Source organism: Enhydra lutris, unplaced genomic scaffold, assembly GCF_002288905.1.
Source record: "Enhydra lutris kenyoni isolate GAN:26980312 unplaced genomic scaffold, ASM228890v2 scaffoldscaffold55, whole genome shotgun sequence".
Classification (NCBI taxonomy): domain Eukaryota; kingdom Metazoa; phylum Chordata; class Mammalia; order Carnivora; family Mustelidae; genus Enhydra; species Enhydra lutris.
This window is the reverse complement of record NW_019154139.1, coordinates 6,082,931-6,102,253: the sequence shown is the minus strand read 5'-3', so window position 1 is coordinate 6,102,253 and position 19,323 is coordinate 6,082,931. Positions and strand designations below refer to the sequence as shown.

General features: G+C 54.2%; 1 protein-coding gene across 3 annotated transcripts in view; it reads right to left on the bottom strand.

The window, feature by feature from the left end:
* Nucleotides 1-19,323, bottom strand: part of LOC111157570 (protein kinase C and casein kinase substrate in neurons 2) — a 135,101-nt gene that overhangs the window by 20,005 nt on the left and 95,773 nt on the right. For all 3 annotated transcript variants that reach the window (XM_022519093.1, XM_022519094.1, XM_022519092.1), the window contains one exon: nt 1,894-2,050. In XM_022519093.1, the coding sequence (XP_022374801.1) occupies nt 1,894-2,050 (157 nt within the window). Of the gene's footprint in view, nt 1-1,893; nt 2,051-19,323 lie in introns of those variants that run through there.

Genomic DNA, 19,323 nt, shown 5'->3' with positions numbered 1-19,323 from the left:
CTGGGCACCAGGGCTCCCAGACAGGCCCTGATGGGGATCCTGTCCGTTAACCTCTCTCAGCGGGGAGGACGGGATTCTGGGCCAGCAGCCTGGCTGCAGGGGCCGGGAGGTTTCCTTTTGGTTCTCTCAGGTAGTTCGCTCTCAGTGGCTGTTCCTTTTTCAGTCTGGGATGAAGAAAGAATAAGGAACTGAAGCTGGATCCACTCAACCATTCTTTTGTTACGACAATTAGGGAATTACACATATTTCCTTTTTGAAAAGTCACTAAGCTTTTTAAAAACTTCAGTTTCTGCATCTTGGAAGTTTGATTTTGCTCAAGGCTGGCTGGAGAAGGAGGGGCCTCTGAAGTGAGCTGAGCTCTCCCCGCTCAGGTGCTCTGGCAGTCCACCGCCCCCTGGCCCGCAGAGGACTCCTCGGCTCCTCTCCCATTCACTCCCCCGGGGAAACAGAGCGTGGCTCAGAGCAGAGTGCAAGAGCTGCCTGTGAGACGGGACTGTCTCCTCCGCAGAATGGAAGCTCTGTCTTGGGGAGAGGAAGGAGAGTTGGAGGCAGGAACCTACTCTGGCCAGGTGGAAATCTCTAGACAGTGGTCACCGCAAACACCGTGCTCAGGAAGGAAGCTCCTGATCTGGCCTGTCGTTTTATTGAGGTGTGGGGTGGCAGGGCAGAGAGAGAGGGAGGAAGAGGCCATGAGAGCATCTGAGGATGAAAACGGGAAGACCCAGGTCCTGTCCTCCAGGCTCCCCCAGGGACAGTCACTGTTTGAGACACAGAGAGGCACTGGAGGGGGAGATAACGGTGGAAGGTGAGCCCTTCTGAACTTCAAATCCCGTGTCTATAAACTGAGCAGCTCCCTCTCCTGCCTTGGTCTGCAACACAGTGGCAGGATCCACAAGGTAAGGGGGCACGGGTGCTCTGTGAACCTCAAGTTCTGAATAAACACAAGGGACCGGGCTGACAGCTGGGTCCTAACAGGTGGAAATCAAACAACAATAGTACGGCTTACTGAGGGAGCTGGCCCTCCCCCGGCTACTCCTCACCTGTGGGTGGCCACCTCGCTCCCTGACACCCTACCCTGAACCAAGGCCCCGTGGCAGGCCCCACGGATAACTTGTTTCAGCAACAGGGGACAGATGAGCAGCCGATCCAGACCGAGTTACAGCTGCTTGGGGCCCTGCCCCTCTACGACCGTTCAGCCAGACGGTTCCCCATCTTCCGAGGTCAGCCATCACAGTGGAAGGGCCTGGCCCACAGCACACCCTGAGAAAGTCCCACTATCCGGCTTCTGTCTCAGAAAACCCCATAATCCATCAAGCCCCCCGGTCTACTGCTGGGAAGCGCATTCTGAGCACAATCCAGACCCACAGCAGCACTCTGTTACTAAGCTCCAGAATCTTCTGAGTGTTTTGCTAAGGAGGGAGTGGGGGCGAAGCCTGTACCACACAACACCTCTTGTTATCCCTGTCACGATTCAGAATGAGAAAGCCTGCTGGGTGTCACCATCTAGCCTTACCTGATGGGCTACACAGTCCGGCTTATAGATAACTCTCCGTGTTGGAACCCACAGTGTGGAACAGTAAGGCCTCTGATGTGATAGCCGCTTTACTCAAATCTGGGCCCTGAAGGAGCTGTTCTGAGTTAGACCGGGAAGGGAAGCATGTCCCATGGATGACAAGGGCTGCGATGGGAGACCCTGGAGCTGTCTGCAGAGGGGCCCCATGCCACAGAGAAAGAGAAAGAAAGCCTGCACAGCCTGTGCTGCTGGATGACGGCACCCTGCCGCTCCCCCATGTGAATCACAGCCCCCTAGAGCTATAGATGCACCCCTGCCCTAATCCTGTGAGGTCTCCCAGAGCTCCTGGGCGGAGATATCCCGGGTGGCGGCCTCCCTACCTTTCTCCACGAGCTGCCTCCAGCGCCGCGCCCACTCTGTGAGCTGCTGTGCGTACGCCTTCTCGATGCGCGCCCGCTCATGCAGGCAGTTCATGAGGTCGCTGCACAGACGGTGGCCATCGTCGATCCGCTTCACGGTCCGCTTGTAGTTCCCGACCTAGGAGACAGAACCACACCGTGAGGCCGGGGGCCCCTCCTGGGAGTGAGGCAGCATGACCCTCACGGCTATACAAACAGCCTCCATGCTAGCTGGGCTCCGGGGAGTTCATCCCCTCTCCCACCCGAAAGGTGTCCTGTTAGATGACAAGCTCCCCAGTTTTATTACAAGCAGCAACACTAAAATTTGGAGCTTCTTAATAACCATATGGCCAGTGTCCATGCTCTGACCCGTGGGTCAGAGAAGGAGACAGACAAGCCCAGGAAGGGCTGTGATAGAGGGAAGTGAGGGGCCGAGGGTGCCCAGAAGGCATCCTGTGAAAACTGAGGCGCAGGGACAGCTCCCCAGAATAAGCGAGGTCTCACTAGAGATTTAAGAGAAAAAAAGAATTCAGTAACTCAGATTAAAATGATTATTTATTTGCCAGAGAGCGAGTGAGCACATGCACGCACAAGCAGGGGGAACAGCAGGCAGAGGGAGACGCAGGCTCCCTGTAAAGGAGCCCAAAGCGGGACCCTGGGATCATGACCTGAGCTAAAGGCAGAGGCTTTAACCCACTGAGCCGCCAGGCGCCCCTGCCTTCCGCATTAATGGCGTCCCGCGCTAGATTACTATTACTTCCCGGTTAGAGCAATAAATGCTATTTCCCACTAAGGAGCACCCAGTGTGTGCCAGGCACCACAGCCAGTGTCTTACACCTCCAAATAGTGCCCTGCCTTAATGAGTAGGACTGACTGTCCCCATCTTAAGAGGAGAACAGCAAGGCCTGGAGAACGACATGGTTCCCCGGACGCTGCAGCAGCAGGGGCTGGGCTGCCGCTGAGGGCAGTGGTTCGCATGGTTCCAGGGAGGACAGTGTGTTTACCTGCTCTGCAAAGGGTCATGGTGAGTTTTGACTACTTTCTCTCACGTGTGAAAAGAGAAACTAGCTCATCTATCAAATACATGAAGAATAATTAACAAAACATTAGTGGCTACTTTGGGGTGAGAATCAAAAGTGTTCAATATGTTCCATTCTTTCTGCAGTCGGTGTGACAGGAGAGCCCGCCTGCGCTGGAGCACTGGAGGAAAAGTGGCAGGAAAAAGGTCTGTTCTATTTCAACCATTTCTTCCCCCGTCTTCAAAAATCTTCAACAACCCTGATCAGTTTTACAGTTTCTAAAGCTCTCTGCCCGGGTGATTGCTCTCCTACTTCATCTCTGTTTGGACTCAGTCGGAAAGCTCCTGGAGAACAGGGAGGACTAGTTCCCACTTCTCCAGAGAAGGGGACGGTCTACTCTCCCCAGGGCAGGCTGCAGAGACCAGCGGCACAGCCCGCTAACTCCAACTTTTGAACACTGCAAACTACCTGTTTCTCCCATCCTGAGCTGAGTTAACCACATGAAGGGGGTGGTGGGGAAGACTTCGCAGAGGGACAGAACACAGGGGCCCCACAAGGAGACAGGCAGTGGGGGAGAAGGGGCTCTGGCCTCTTCAGGAAGGGCTGTCCCTGAGGCCAGAGAGAACCCTGCTCCCCTGGGAACAGCGAGGACCCCTGGAAGCAAAGTGGCCCCGAGTGGTGGTCTCCAGCAGGCAGGCCGAATAGCCCTGCGAGCCCATGTCAGTTGTCGTCCTGGCCAGGGCGTGGCCAGGCTGCTGCTCCTCACCAACACACAGACCCCTCCACTCTATCCTTCGGCAGCCCCTTTCTTGGCAAGGCAAAAGCAAGCACTTTTTCCCCCATTTTTATTTATTTATTTTTGAGAGAGACAGCACGAGTCGGGCGGGGGGTGGGGACAGAGGGAGAGGGAGAGAGGCTCTCAAGCAGACACCCCACTGAGCATGGACACTGACAACATGGGGCTCGATCTCACCACACTGAGATCATGACCTGGGCTGAAATCAAAGTCGGTGGCTTAACCAACTGAGCCACCCAGGGGCCCCCAAAAGCAAACATTTCACAACCAGCTGGAAGTGACACCACGTGCTCACTTCCCTTAAAATAGGGCCTTGCTGTTACTTTGAAATTTACAGCAGGATGAAAACAAGTAACCAACAAAACAAAACCCTGCTGCTGCGCTGGCGGCAAGAAGGGCTAAGCTCATCACAGCTTGACTGAGACGTAACACTAACCCTAATAATCGACAGGACACCACGAGCCAGAGCTTACTTTCAGCTCACCGTCACCAACAATCTCCTCACTGGTAATCACGATCACAATAGGCTGGCTCTCCAGAAACCTGCCCACTTCTCTGCTTTTCAAAACCCTTGTAAAAAGATTTAGGGAAAAGAAAAAGGTTAACTCCTAAAAAGACACCTGTCCCTACGACCTTTGGCGTGTACCTTAGTTGCTGTTCATGTTTAAAGGACAAACCCTTAAAATCTGAGAAGCAACAAGGAATACAGGCAGGATGTTTCCAGAAGCATGAGTTTAGGTTTAAATGCTGCCACTGTGACCACTGAGGCCAAGGGGAGAAGGGAGTGCTCAAGACACTCCAGGATCGTCCGCCCCACTGGGCTTTGCTGGGTGAAAAGGCTCCGTGCGGGCGCAGGCCGGCCATCCCTTTAGTGCACACACACGGACACACACCACTGTCTCACCTCCACAGACTGCCCAGTGACAGAGCAGTGAGGCCTTCCCGCTGCCCTGGACAAGGCACCGGCAGTCGTCTTAACAGCAGAATGACTGACAGCTGTTTCTCTAAGCTGAAATATAATCTACATATGTCACATTCACCCTTCACAGGGCTCCGCTAGGTGAGTACGGATGAACGTATGCTGTGGGTAACCATCACCATGTCCAGGGGCAGACACTTCCATCTGCCACCACGTTCCCCGCACCCCCTGCAGTCAGTCTCTGCCCCACACAGCCCCGCAAACGCTGATGATCTGTGTCCCTCGTAGGGGCCAGCGGTAGGCCGCCCCCAAACAGGCCACTTTGGCATGAAGACTATTTTGAGTTAAAAAACAATCCTACCCTCAGATTCTGATTCTTTACCTCCCCCGCAGCTGCCTACAAAGAATCTAGATAGAGGACTTGCTCCGGGAAGAGAGCTGCCACCATAGAGAACTACATTATACTCTGAACTAGGCTTGGGGGACAGGGCGGAACCCAGCAAGGCCTATCTGATCAACGTCCTCCGTGTCCCATTGTTTCTGAGGGGCCCAGCAAACATTCACGTTTCCTAAACATTTACTCTTTTTTATCTTCCTGTGAATCACATTCTTTCCCTTTGAAGTCCCAGACCCCTACCCACTTCTCCCAAGTTCAGGATGACGTATGTACCTCATTTTGCCTGTCTTTGGAATACGCCGTATCTGTGCAGATTCCACACATATACGAATTAAGTTATATTTTCTCCCATTAATCTGTCTCATGTCAATTTGATTCTTAGTCCAGCTGGAAGGAGCTCTTCTGGCCCAGCACTGCTGACCAGGCTGTCCAGGGTATGTGGATCGCACAGGATGTGGTCTGGCTTTTGAGACCGATCCCGTTATGGTCTGTGTTACTGTCTGTGTCCACAGTTTACTCCTTTTCATTGCTAAGAGGTACCCTACTGAATGCATATACCATCATTCATTTGCCTTGTCACCTGCTGGAGGACACTGGGGTTGTTCCCAGCTTGGGGCAATTATGGAAAAAAAAAAAAAAAGCCATAAACATTCACAGACAGGTCTTTGCACAGATGTAGGTCCTCATTTCTTTTGGGTAAATACTCAGGAGTGGAAGTGTTGTACAGTAAGTCTATGTCTAACTTTATAAGAAATCGACAAACTCGTACCCCAAGCGTCTGGAGATTCTGCACATTCTGCACTCCTCATGGCAGTGTACGAGGGTCCCAACGGGTACGCACTCTCACTAGCACTTGGTACCGTCAGGCTCGTTTGTTCAGTATTTTGCCATGTTATTATGCAGCAATTATCTCCCTGAGATTTTAATTTGCACTTCCCTAATGTCCAGCGATGCTGAGCGTCTTTTCTTGTTCCTGTCACCCATCTGTCTTCTGCGGTGGTGTGTTCTCTCTCTTTTTTTTAAAATACATTTTATAAATTGAGGTATGATGATGACTGGTTTTTTAAAATGCAAGGGGAGTTCATTTTCAAATACAGGACAAACAGATCGCATGTTAAAGTGAGGACCTATATGGTTAGCTATTTCTGTCTTATCGGTTTTATAATTTAAGTTTCTCTCTTGTTTTTTTAAAACACTAGTTTGTTCTGAGGTGGCCAAATGGCAAAGAACTTGATGTAGAATTTAAAAAATACATGAGATTTCTTCCAAACCTTATTATCAATTGATTTATTCACAAAATGTCCATTTTAAAAGCCAGGTGTGAAGCTAGCTATGCTCCCAACTTCCTTGAAATTCAGGCTCACTCCCTCTGATACCAAGATACTAAAGACCTCAACACACGGACGTCTGGGTGCAGGGCTGGGACACCCTCTTCTCCCTCGGGGACTGCTCAGCCAGAGGGAGGAGGAGGAGCTGGGGAAGGTGTACTGGAGGCAACAATCAAACTTCATTTTCAAGGACAAGTAGGAAGCTGGCCAGGTTGAAGGTGAGGAGAGATAAAGGTCTCCAGCAAGAGAACAGTGTTGGTGAAAAGATGTACCAGCACCGGGACTCAGGTGTGCAATCAGGAGACATGGAGCAGGGATCATGGGATGCGAGGGAATGACTAGCAACTTAGACGGGGTGGGGGTGGGGGGTGTCAGGTGCAGCTGGAGGTGGGAGCGTGTCAGATGGTGAGACATCTCAAGGTCATCCTGAAGGGTGCCATGTTCGGGGACTGGTGGGGTTCAGGAGGGTGAAGCTTCTGGAGGAAGGAGCGAGAATGGCCTCCTCAGCCTGGGGCCATGGCAGTGGGGGAGAGAGAGTGGGAAAGCTGGAAAAGGGACCGTTCTGTCCTCCAGGTGGCAGGTAGGAGCCGGAGAGAGGTAGCAGGATCCCAGTCAGTGCCCAGGGGCTGTAGACTTCGCAGGACTATCAAGGTACCTTCGCAGGCACCTCAGGGACTGTAGTCTTCGCAGACTGGGCTTGGGAAAAAGCAGAACCACCATGCTTCTAGAGTTCTCCAGAAGCCACTCTCCTGCCCCCACTTCCCCAAGGGGATGGGGGGGTTGGGGGCACACTCCTCCCAACCCCCAAGCTCTGCTGTCCTCCCAGGAATCCGAATCATTCTATCTTCTCTCCAACGACACAATTCCCCACCCAGGGGCCTATGGCCCCCTAGCAGCCTGCCCTCCTCCAGGCTCCTACCTCTCCCTTTCTTGAAGTCTGGCCCCAGTCATTCCTCTGGTTTTCCTCCACCCCAGGCACTGAGAATCCAGTGTGGGACACGCCTCGGATTTCCAGTCAGCGAGGAGGAGTCTGGGGCTAGAGTTGCAGCAAACCTTGTGCAGAAACATCTGCATAATCAGGGACCAGAAGAGAGACCATGGCTTCTGTCTAAAACCCAGCAGGAGTATAATTACAGCCGCCCCTGCCCCAGGGACTGCTCAAACAGGTCGTACCAGTTCCTCCTTTATCCTCTGCGTGTAAACACTCTGGAACCCCTTTCACAAGGACACGGGAGAATGCCTGCCTCTCTGACTTTGGGGGCTACTTAGCTTGACCGACTCCCTTCTGTGGAACACAGTGGCCAGAGGCAACAGGAAGGCTGGAGGCTCTGGAAGCTACTGAGTGAGACCTCTGGGGATCCCAGGTAGGTGACTCAGAAAGTGAACCTGCAGCGCCTCTTGAGTCTCCCACCCATCAGCCCCCCAGTTTATTCTTTTTTTTAAGATTTTATTTATTTTGAGAGAGAGAGAGAGAGAGAGAGAGCATACACAAGCGAGGGAGAGGGGCAGAGAGAGAGGGAGAAGCAGACCCCTCCTAGAGCTGGAAGCACGAAGCAGGGCTCGATCCCAGGACCCCGGGATCATGACCTGAGCTGAAGACGCTCAACCCACGAGCCACCTAGGTGCCCCGAGTCGGTCCTTTGTACCCTCCTCTCTGGTTGCTGACCATCAGACCCATCACACAGACAGATTACCTGATTACAGCTGAAGTCCCAGAGCGAAACCAGTGGCCCACGTGAGAATGGAACCAGGCAGAGCAGCCCCAGAGCTCACAGTCCCCTCCCTGTGGCTTCTTCCCGCCTGCTCATGGCTCATTTCAACACCACCAACCATCCCAACGGATGCTGCCCCCCACTCCCCGGGACCCCAGTGAAGTTCTGGCTGTCTCCCTGCCGACTGGCAGCACAACAGAGTGTGGGAGCAGCGGTCTGTGCCCAGAACAGCCTGTCCTCCCTAGCCAGCCCCCGCATCCACACCCCCAGATGGCCTCCCTTCGTGCTGTGTGGACCAGAGCCTGCGGGGAACAGGACATCAAGCCCAAATACCATCCAACTCTTTGCCCTAAGAAGGTGTGGGCCTTCGGGGCACCAGGGTGGCTTAGTTGGTTAAGCGTCTTCCTTCAGCTCAGGTCATGATCCCAGGGTCTTGGGATCGAGCCCCACATTGGGCTCTCTGCTCAGTGGGGAGTCTGCTTCTCCCTCACCCTCTGCTCTTCTACCTGCTTGTGCTCGCTCTCATTCTCTCTCTCTCTCAAATAAATAAATAATATATTTTAAAAAAGGTGGTGTGGACCTTCGCCTTCCTCAGCCACCACTCTTTCTCCACTGCCTTCCACTGGCTCTGCCACACGGCTGGCGCTCAATAAAAATTTAAGGGAGGACAAGAAAGTGACCAGAAGAAAACGTAGGTGACTATCTGTGTGACTTAAGGCCAGGCAGGATCCTTAAAATGTCTAGTCAAAGCTCTACACTTACATTCACATGTGCTGTGTGTATAAATGAATTTTATTACATCAAATATTTCTGTTTCTGTTCAGAAATCAACACCACGGACAAAACGAACAGACTGCAAACACTACTTCCCAACCTGTTCTGTGTAAACGGACAAGAGGCTAAACTGGGATGCCCCAGGAGGTCCCATAGAGCCACATGAGAAAGTCAGGCCCTGAGGGAAGCTGGGCAAAGGGTATGATTAGGGGAACTTCAGAGAGAAGCAAAGTCTGAGGGGCTCACAGCAGTAGGGGGCTCCCCCTTGTGCGACTTGGGGGGATGCCCATGATCACAAGGCTCTTCACTTCACTCCTGCAGCCTGGCAAACCCGGGGGTGGGAAACGCCAAGTGTGGGGCAGAGGGGCACACAGGACGCTCGCTGTACACACTGGTGGAAAACAGCCTGGAGCGGGCCTGGGAAAAAGCAGGCGGTAGTTAAGTCACTAGGCACACATGCCCTCTGAGTCACTAAGCACACATGCCCTCTGAGGACCCAGCAATCTTGTCCCTGAGTCAGAGCCCCACAGAAATGTTCTCTTGGGCCGAGGGCATGCAGGAGTCTCCTCCCTGGGGAATGTGTGGGTGAACGTGGGGGGGCAGGGGCATACCAACGTGGAGGCAAGCAGCAAGAACCGCAGGACTAGGTGTAGACACCGCAACCTGCACAGATCTCACCAGGAGCGGAGAAACAAACAGAACGACAGGGACCGTGACGGCCTCGATGGGAATTAAGAACAGTTGCACACAAAGCAAGGCTACAGAGTTTACAACAGCCGGGGCTAACACAAGTCCTATCACTAGGAAAGGGACTAGTGTCAAAGGCAGGGAGAGAGATGGTGAAGGGCATGGGTGGCTGAGTCCCATCCTACCTGCCCCAGTTCCAGTTCTCTACTAAGGCTTGGCTTGTCTTCCCCATGGAGGCTTCCCTGATGCCCGCTGTCCCCGCTGGACCACCAAGAGGGAGCGCCTGCATCACCCACACTGGCAGACAGTCGGGACCAATTCCCCACCACAGGCTCCTGCTTGCCGGTCCACCGGGGGGCCACGAGGGCCCTTCCACACACTGTTCCCATGGCCCGCAGCCACAGCGTGTCCCACATGGGTCACAGTCGTGCATGGTAGCCCCCGTCCCAGCTGGACTGCAAACCTCCAGCCACAGGCACCACGTGCTGGTCTTCATCAGCAGGAGCATCATAATAGAGCATGCTTACACTCTGCAAGGCAGTGTGCTAACAGCTCTTCGTGGGCCACCTCATTTAATCCTGTGATAATCCCTAGCAGCGGCTACTATTAGTGTTGCCATTTTACAGAAAATGAAACAGGTTTAAAAGGTGCAAAGTCACCCATGATCATGCAGCCAGAAAAAGGCAGAGCCCACCTTCCAGAACCTTCCTCAGGCCAAGAACAGACAGGATAAAGCCAAGACTTCATGGGTCATCAGGTGATGTGTGTGCTTCCAACGAGCCCCTTGGGCCCCAGGGAAGGCCACAGGTGAAGTTCAAGACTGAAAAGTAATGTATAGGCCCAGCTCCTGATTCCGCTGTGTGCCACTGAGGTTCATGTCAGGAACCCCAAACCTGTAAACTCCTAAGACCACTTGCCAAAGATGATCTTGATTTCACTCTCAGAAGGCTCATGCCCTTTAACCTGTGACCCTGAAGGCTGAAGCAGCGCAACAGCACCTTCTATGTTCTGGAGAGGCAAGTTCAAGGGTGAGGCAGCTGTGCTGTGCTGACCAGACAGAAGGAAAAGCCCTTGGTGTTGTCCCTCCCTCCTGGCAAGTCCACAGAGTCAGAGTCCAATGTTTTATAAAGCTGATAAAGTACACTGAGAGGCTCCAGGATATTCTCAACCAGCTCTTCTGAAAGACAAGGATGAAAGATGACACTTCTGGGATACCTTAATGGCAGTCCTGCAGATGGCAACCAGATTGGCTGAATGAGTTTCTGTTATCTGTTTTGAGTCCCTCAGCGCCCTCCCCACCCCCCGTAAGGTCACCTCTTAGGAGGGAGAGGCAAAGATCTGGCCCTGCCCCCACATAAATGACCTTGTACTCTTGTCTCTCCCGCCACCATTCCGTTCCTTCGGCCGTAAGCGGGAGGCAGAACTGATTTCACAAGGACTAAACACACTGGGCTGGGGAGGGTTTCCTCCCAGCCGGGCGTGCTCTTAGCCCAGCTCAGGCACCACTTAACCAGACCTGGCCATCTCTCCATCGTGTCCACCGGGAGACAAATGAAGAGAGGGGACAGGATTAGATGATCTCCTAGGGCCCTTTGTAATTCCAGGATTTCTACCTGAAGAGTCTGTCACTGCTACCAGCGGGCTGGCTGCCCTCTGAAGCCCTCATAACTCAATTTTTGAGAGCCTGGCCCCGCCCCCGCCACGGACCAGTGTGTAAGAACACCTAACCATGTGCCAAGGACTGTGTGAGGGACGAGGGGTAATGGTGAACAAACCGTGTGGTCCCCACCTTCCTGGGACTTATGGTCAGATAAACAACCCAATTACAACGGCAACAAGTTCTGGAAGGAGCCCTCTGGCTGGTCAGGACTGCTGGAAGCAAATGATGTTTGTGGTGGTAGTAGAAGGGGACTCTGAGGGGCAAGGCTGCTTTCTGGAGGCTTGCGGCAGGACACCAAGGCCCACGGAGCATGAGCTAGACGAGATCCCACCCCCTTGGGAAGCTTCCCCTCAGCTCAACCCTCCCGTTACTCTTGTACGGACATCTGCGGTTGCACGCCTAAATGTGCTAACAGTGGGGTGAGGGCAAGGGCTGTGCCTTCATTCTCTTCCATCCTCCACGCCAGGCACACAGAGGGCGCCCCATGGTGTCGTCTCAGTGTCAGAACAGGGCTGGGAGCCGGATTCCCGATCCGGGTACACGGCGGGGGGTGGACCAGGAGACTGCTCCGTGCTCAGCTGGAGGCATGAGCAAGAAGTGACTCATGAGCCAGAAAGCATCAACTCCGGGAGCACCATCAGAGAGCAGCGCCACACATGACGAACGAGCAGCTAGCTAGCGCTTCTGCCAAGCTGGAAAGAGCTGTGTGGGCACAAACCAGCCGCTGCTTCATTTATGCTGACAAGGCTTGCTGTCAAATCCGGGATCCGAGTGAGTTTATCCCCAAGTCTACCCATGTCCCAGGAAGGCCGGGAGGGCTCCTGGCGCGGGCTTGCCAGTGTCACCACTTCCCCACCCATGTTCCTCGAGAGGCACAGGACAGACGCCGCATCCTGCACACCGGCAGGGCATCCCCAGGGGCCAGCAGGGCCTCCTATCTCAGCCTATCCCGACCCCTACTCTGAGCTTTCCTTCCCAAATGGGGTCACCAGGGATTTTAGGGTTGTGAAATGTGCCGTGTGCTCGAAAGCACGGGGAATGAGGAGGATCTGTGGAAAACCAAGTCCAGGCCTTACTTTCAGACTGTGCTCTGGCAGTCCTCGTTTCTATAGGATTCCACTTCACCTACTTCTCCCCTATGCCTTCCAGCTCACCCGCCCTCTGGGCTCCCAACTTGCCCTGCCCTGGAACAGAGGGGCTAGGAGCTCTGCACCCTGGCGCTCCCCCGAACCACTACACGGACCAGCCCCGACCTCACTGGGCTCGCCATCCTCAAAGGGCAGTAATACTCTCTTCCTGGCCGGGCTCTCAGAGGGTTACAGACCCAGTTCCTGGCTGGCCTGCTGGTGTTCACTGGTTTGTGCTCCGGCTGACTCTGCCCAGCCCCAGTCCTGCCACTGTTCCGGCGGCCTCACTCCAGTCCCAGCTCCAGCGTTCAGCTCTCACTCCCCATGCTGATGGGCCCGCCATCCGGTCTTGGAACTACTCATCACGTAGGAGGATGAAGAAAAGGAGGCTCCTCACCCCACAAAGGCACCTGGTGCTACGTGACAGTTTTAAAGCACAAATCCTAGACTTGCAACATTAATGGCATCATCGATCTTTAAATGTTCAAATGAAAAAGAAAGACACAGAAACCCAGAAATCCCCGTTTGCAGATCTAGCTCCAAAGGCAGAACACATAGAGTGGAGAGGACGGAGGTGCTGAGACACAGTTATCTTAGAAGTGGACTCCTCTCTGAGAGTGCTTGGCGGGGTTCACTGAGCTCTGCGCCCTCAGTACATACTGCTCAGATGGCAGCAGAGGCCCAGTGACACCCCTGGACTTGTCTGTGAGCGCAGCACACACCCTCCCTGTCACCCCTAAGACTCCACCCTGGGGCTCACGGTCTCCGGGGCACAACGCTCGTCCTTCAGCCAAGTGCCCAGGGAACAGCCGGAGGACACGGCTGCTGAGCAACCAGGTCACACCCTCTCTGATTCTCCCTCACCCTCCAGGCGGGCGCTGCCCGTGTGGCACCCTATGGCCGTAAAAGCTGCCGCTGACAGGCTGGGGAGATAGTCTCCCTGGGTTTCTAAGTAAGGGCTTGCTCAAGACTGGCAGCTCTTGGCAGAAACTCCAACAGGGAAAGGAGGCAGGGACAGGTGTCTGCCATCAGGCAAACCCCTGGGACACAAAGCCAAATTACCTGGTGGGGAAACTGCCGGACTGGAAAAGTGGGACAAGCACCTCCTCTAGGTAATGGCCCCTTCCTTCCATGACCATCCATCCCCTCCCCAAACTGCTTTCACAGTGCCCCACGTCCCCAAGTCCCCTGCATCTGAATCCCTGGGTCTACCTTCAGTGATTCCTGTTAACAGCCCCCTCCCAAACACGCACACACACCACACACATGGGACCAGGAGCTCCCTCACCCCATCTCCATACCTGGGTCCCTCGGCGCCAGCCCAAACATGGAGCTAAGCCAACACAGTCTAATTAAGCACTCAAGAGCCCACCAGTTCCAAAACTGTGTAACTCTACTTGTTTACTAAGTAGAAAAGGAAAATGTTTTATCTTACATGGCTTAAACAAGTTACTTTGACATCACTGAAATCAAATGAGAAAATAATTTATCTTCAGAGGAAAAGCTTGACAGCAAAACAATTCTCTCAAGGAACAGCTCTTTTTCTGGCATTTAGACAGGGGAGGAACAAGCTGGCCCCAAGATGAGAGGCTGCCGGACTCACCCAGCTCTGTCTGTTCCCAGGCAGGCAACGTGAGCGTGCGGGGCCGAGAAGCAGACTCAGTGAGGAGGCCGCATGCCCCTCAGGTTCAGGAATCAGGGGACCCTGGCCCTGTGCAGGTGGTCAATTCTAGCAACCATCCCAGGGAGGGGAAATTTGCAAGGCAATATCATCACCTAGGAAACGGGGAAGGCTATCTCACTTCTCTGAGCCCTCGGTGTCATATACTAGCCAACGGTGTCCCCGGGTCTGACCCCAGAGACAGGGCGTGACTTCACACCGAAGCGGAAGCATTAATGTGTGGCAGTCAGAGGAAAAGAACATTTCTCTCCTCTGAGGAGCTCCTGGGAGGAGAGCTCAGGAGAGCTCCTGCGAGCTGAAGCAGGAGGGCCCAAATCCCAGTTCCACCACCTACTGCTTAATGCGAAGCTGGGCACCAGCAAACCACCCGAGCCTCAGTTTCCCTCCCTGTGAAATGGAGATCACCATCTCAGAAGGCAGCTGTCGGGCTCTAGAGCACCATATAAGCCAGAGCGGGGTTCTGGCACACAGCGATACATGCTGGCCATTGTCACCGTGTTAGAAGTACACAGACCAGGGCGCCTGGGTGGCTCAGTGGGTTGGGCCGCTGCCTTCGGCTCGGGTCGTGGTCTCAGGGTCCTGGGATTGAGTCCCGCGTCGGGCTCTCTGCTCAGCGGGGATCCTGCTTCCCTCTCTCTCTCTCTGCCTGCCTCTCTGTCTACTTGTGATCTCTCTCTGTCAAATAAATAAATAAAAATTAAAAAAAAAAAAAAGAAGTACACAGACCATGAGCATATAGCTTATGTGCACACAGTCTCATGACTTATCAGAGCACACCCATGCGTGGGACAGAGGGGTCGTGGGGGGACAGAAATCATGTCCTTGCCCTCAGGTTGTTCAGAGCCCAGAGGGAGAAGCAAACACACTGGATGGGCAGGCCGGAAGGGGTCAGGAAGACTGCCTGGAGGAGGAGCTGGGAGAGAAATGGAGATCAGGTTGGAGGAAAGACAACCAGGAAGGGAGGCAGCTCTCTGCGGACAGGCACCTAGAAGAGCCACCCAGGGCAGCGCTCCTCGGGAAGGACCAGGTGGCCCAGCAGCCGCCAACACATGCTTATGCCTTCGTTATGCAACAGAGTGTGGTTTTACTCTGCAGCTGATGGAGAAAACTGGAGCTTCCCAGCCAGGGCAAGGAGTCATACAGGTCTGCTTCTTCTGGATGAGCTGCCCAGGGCCTGGGTAGAGAACAGACTGAACACAGCACAGAGGAGGCCAGTGCCCCAATCCCCGGTTGTGACACAGCAAATGCTGGTTTGCCTGAAAGAATGAATTAGTGGTTCCTTGAGAAACGTCAGGGAAATCGAGGCATGCCACCGGCCTGCTGGGAGCTCTGCCCAAGCACAGCGGGGATTACAACCAAGCTGATACACCCACGAACCGGCCGTCACATAGGGGTAGGGGCGGGGGGACTCTGTCTGTCTAAGCGGGGGGTGGCCGGAGAACAAATGGAGGCAAGGCAATTTCTTGCCTCGCGCCTGATGCGTCCCCTCGTCCTTGCTGCCCTGTAACTGCCCGACGCGGCAAATGTTGGCTCTGGGGCCTCAAGACTACATCCTCGTCTCGGGACCCCAGGACTCAGCTGTGGGTCTGGACCATGGCAGATGCCAACTCAGGCTCCATGGAACCCACCTACACAGGGCAGCAGCATCTTCTAAATATGTCACCTAAGCAACTGTCCCAGAGGGATGGGAGCAGTGCAGGCCAGTCCATGTGGGGATGTGCCCGTGTGACACTGTCTCCACAGTCGGAGAGGAAGCTGCAGGAGAGCCTTCTCTGAAGGAGATGGTAAATACCGGAGTCACAGGCAGCTCCTGCGGGCTAACATTCTTAGAACATTTCCAGCAAGATATTTATGTCCTCTTCATCCCCAAATACTCTTCTCCTCAAAGGCTCTTTGTGCCCACAGAGGACACAGTACAGGTCAGCCCGGCCTGGCTTCTCCGGGGAGATCTGAGCGCTAACCACACAGACGGCTGACAGCTGAGCAGAACCCCTGCTTCCGGGACGAGGCAGACTCAGGACCCAGTTCCTGAAATGAGCAGTTTGTCCTCCCAGCCTGGTGGCCAGTGAGCCCTTGGAGACTCAGGCAGCGGCAGGCCTGCTGGTGACAAACCTGCCATTGTGTGTCCAGGGCCCACTGAAGGTGGAGGAGGCCAGGCTCTCCTACGAAGGCCTGGTGACACTTGAAAAGGCCCACAACCTGCAGCCTGGGCTCTCTCTCTCCCCACCAGCCCCAGGGCCTATGAGAAGACCCAGATGCAGGGCCTAGAAACTGAGGACACAGTAGGAGGGCCCTTAGGCTCCTGGGGTGAGCCAGAAGATTCGCCAGCAGTAACTGAACTGCCCTACCCCACACCGGGAAGCCTGCGAGGAGAACATGCCAGGCTCCAGCTTGCTGAAGAAGCCACCCACGTGGGGAACAGCCTCCCCTTGGCCCCATCCTGCCCAATCCCATATGACTTCTGGCCTCCAAAACAGCCCTCTGCAAGGGCGTGCTCATTCTGGCTTCCAGACTTGCTCCAACTCGGAATGTCATCCCGCCTCAAAGTCCAGCCCTAACTACCCCACACGCCTTCTCTGGTGATGCCGGGCAGCACGTCCTTCTCCTCTGAAAGTCATGACGCTCAGAGGCAGACTGTGGCTTGGCCCCACTGACTACCCCCACCCCGCCATGGAGGCCATCGTCCTCTCTCCTCCAGGAGGCTTCACTGCGGGACTCAAGAGCCCGCTCCCCCCAACTTTTTTAAAATAAATATTTTATTTATTTATTTGACAGACAGAGATCACAAGTAGGCAGAGAGGCAGGCAGAGAGAGAGGGGAGGAAGCAGGCTCCCCGCTGAGCAGAGAGCCCGATGCGGGGCTTGATCCCAGGACCCTGAGATCATGACCTGAGCCGAAGGCAGAGGCTTAACCCACTGAGCCACCCAGTTCCCCCGCTCCCCTTTTCTAAATGGCTCACTGTAAGTGTTGGGTAATACAGAAATCCCCTCCGAATATCTACAAATACTTCCACTAGGTATTAGTCCCTGTGGGTGCTCTCTCCTCCCAGGACTTGCTCACTCATTCATCTAGCAAACACATGAGTGCTTAGTGAGTACCAATCCTGCTTATCTTCCAACGCATTCTCCTGCCCCGCCCCCAGTGGGAGCCCACGTCCTGCTGTGCCCCCCAGCAAATCTTACAGCACTCCACACAACGATCCGTCTAGTGTCGGTCTCCTCCCATGTAAGCTTCCCTCGAGATGTCATAGCCGAAAGCTGCTGGTGCACAGGGTCATGTCCGGCCTTCTGCCAGCATGCAGAAGATGATTCTGGAATGACCCACTCCAGTGAGTACCTTTCAGTGGAAAGGAGTAAAACTAAGCCCAACAACTTTTCCACCTTGAGACCACAAGACTTTCTGTAGATCTGTACTGGTCTGAGGGTCACCTCAGTGAGAAGACACCTCCTGGGGGAAAGAGGGACCCTGCTGGCAGCCTGGAGAGAAACGGGGCTGGCGGCACGCAGCCGCGTTGCTACAGCTGAATGGGATGGGCTCACCCTGAGGAACAGCTCCTCGGTTCAGTGGACAGCCAGCGGGGAGGGGAGGACGACGGCACGGCTGATCTCTCCAAGCTGAAGGGTCATTTCAGAGAGAGCGTCCCAAGAGGAGCGGGGCCTGACTAGAAAATAAACCATTGCCTTAGCATTCCTCAGCCAAAGGAGATGTTCTTGTCCACTGACATTATCGCCACTAAGAATTTAACAGGGAGCCTGAGAGCTTAAATCAGCGACAGGACTTGTCAAAGCTGCTTGATTTAATATATGCCGGCAACTTCTGCTCTTTTTTAAGCAGCAGCTAAAGACTTCTGTAGCAGCCCTGCCGTTAGCTGCCGAACTTCTCCAGAGCGGTTGCTACCCTCAACTGGGTAATTCAAACGATGCTCCCAAGTGCACCCTGTAGGGGCAGATGAACCCCGGCTCCCGCATCGGAGGGACAGAGCTCCCAGCCCGCACCTGCCCCGACGCCCTACACCACTTTACACATGTGCCTTCCTTGTGAAACCCTCACGACACCAGGATATAGTACCATTTTTTTTTTTTTAAAGATTTTATTTATTTGACAGAGAGAAATCACAAGTAGGCAGAGAGGCAGGCAGAGAGAGAGGAGGAAGCAGGCTCCCCGCGGAGCAGAGAGCCCGACGCGGGGCTCGATCCCAGGACCCCGAGATCATGACCTGAGCCAAAGGCAGAGGCTTTAACCCACTGAGCCACCCAGGCGCCCCGATATAGTACCATTTTTACCCCCACTTTTCAGATTAGGAATTGAGGCAAAGAAAAATAAGTAACTTGCCCAAAGTGCCCCCTCCGCCCCCAAGGCAGGGACTCAAGCCCAGGCCATCTGGCTCCAGAGGACGCATCTGAACCTGTCCGGCTGCCTCCCTGGCCTACAGCTCACAAGCTCCGCTGGGTGCGCCTGTCTCCGCACCGCCATCTAGCTCAAGGCGGGTACTGGTTAGTACCGAGGGTAACGTCACCGCAGATACAAAGTTGCCCCACAGCTCTAAAGGATACTATCTAGTTTGGGCTCAGTGTTGAAACTAGCAAGGACCTGCTATTCCAAAGACCAGCCTCCCAGGAACCGCCAGGAAAGCTCTGCACAGCCCTTGCCGGCTCCCCAGGTGCTTCTGCAATGCCAGCAAGGCCACAGGCTCCCTGGGGACAAGCAAGCAAGATGGGTCCTGCCCGTGAACCTGGACCTGCACACAGAGCTGAGAGGCAGTCCTGAGTTTCAGCACTGTCCCAGAGGCACCTCCAAACTGTATCTTGTAACAGCTCCGGGCATCTCACCACCACCACCCCTGCCCCGGTGCCACAAGAATGCGCCTAACAATGCCAGGGAGCTGCTGCTGCAGGTGGCTGGGACTCAAATGTGATTCTATTGTCACTTTTGTTGCCTTCTGTGAAATGTTTCCCGGGGCAGATGTACCTCTCTGGCTATGAAATTTGAGCTCTGGCCTGGATACCCACCAGGAAGGCTGCTACCAGTGGAGCTGTCCCATTTCCCACTGGTGCCTTAAAGGACCTGGCACATAGTAGCTGCTCATGAAACACATACTTTTAATAAAATGAACTATTCAGCTAACAGTTGATAATGACCTTCTGACCAATTTTAAGAAAAGTGTTAACAGAATTTTTAAGAAATTTATAAGAGAGAGAGAGAAAATCTGTCCTGCGCTGAGCACAGAGACCGACACAGGGCTCCATCTCACGACACCAAGATCATGACCTGAGCCAAAATCAAGAGTCGGATGCCTAACCAACTGAGCCACA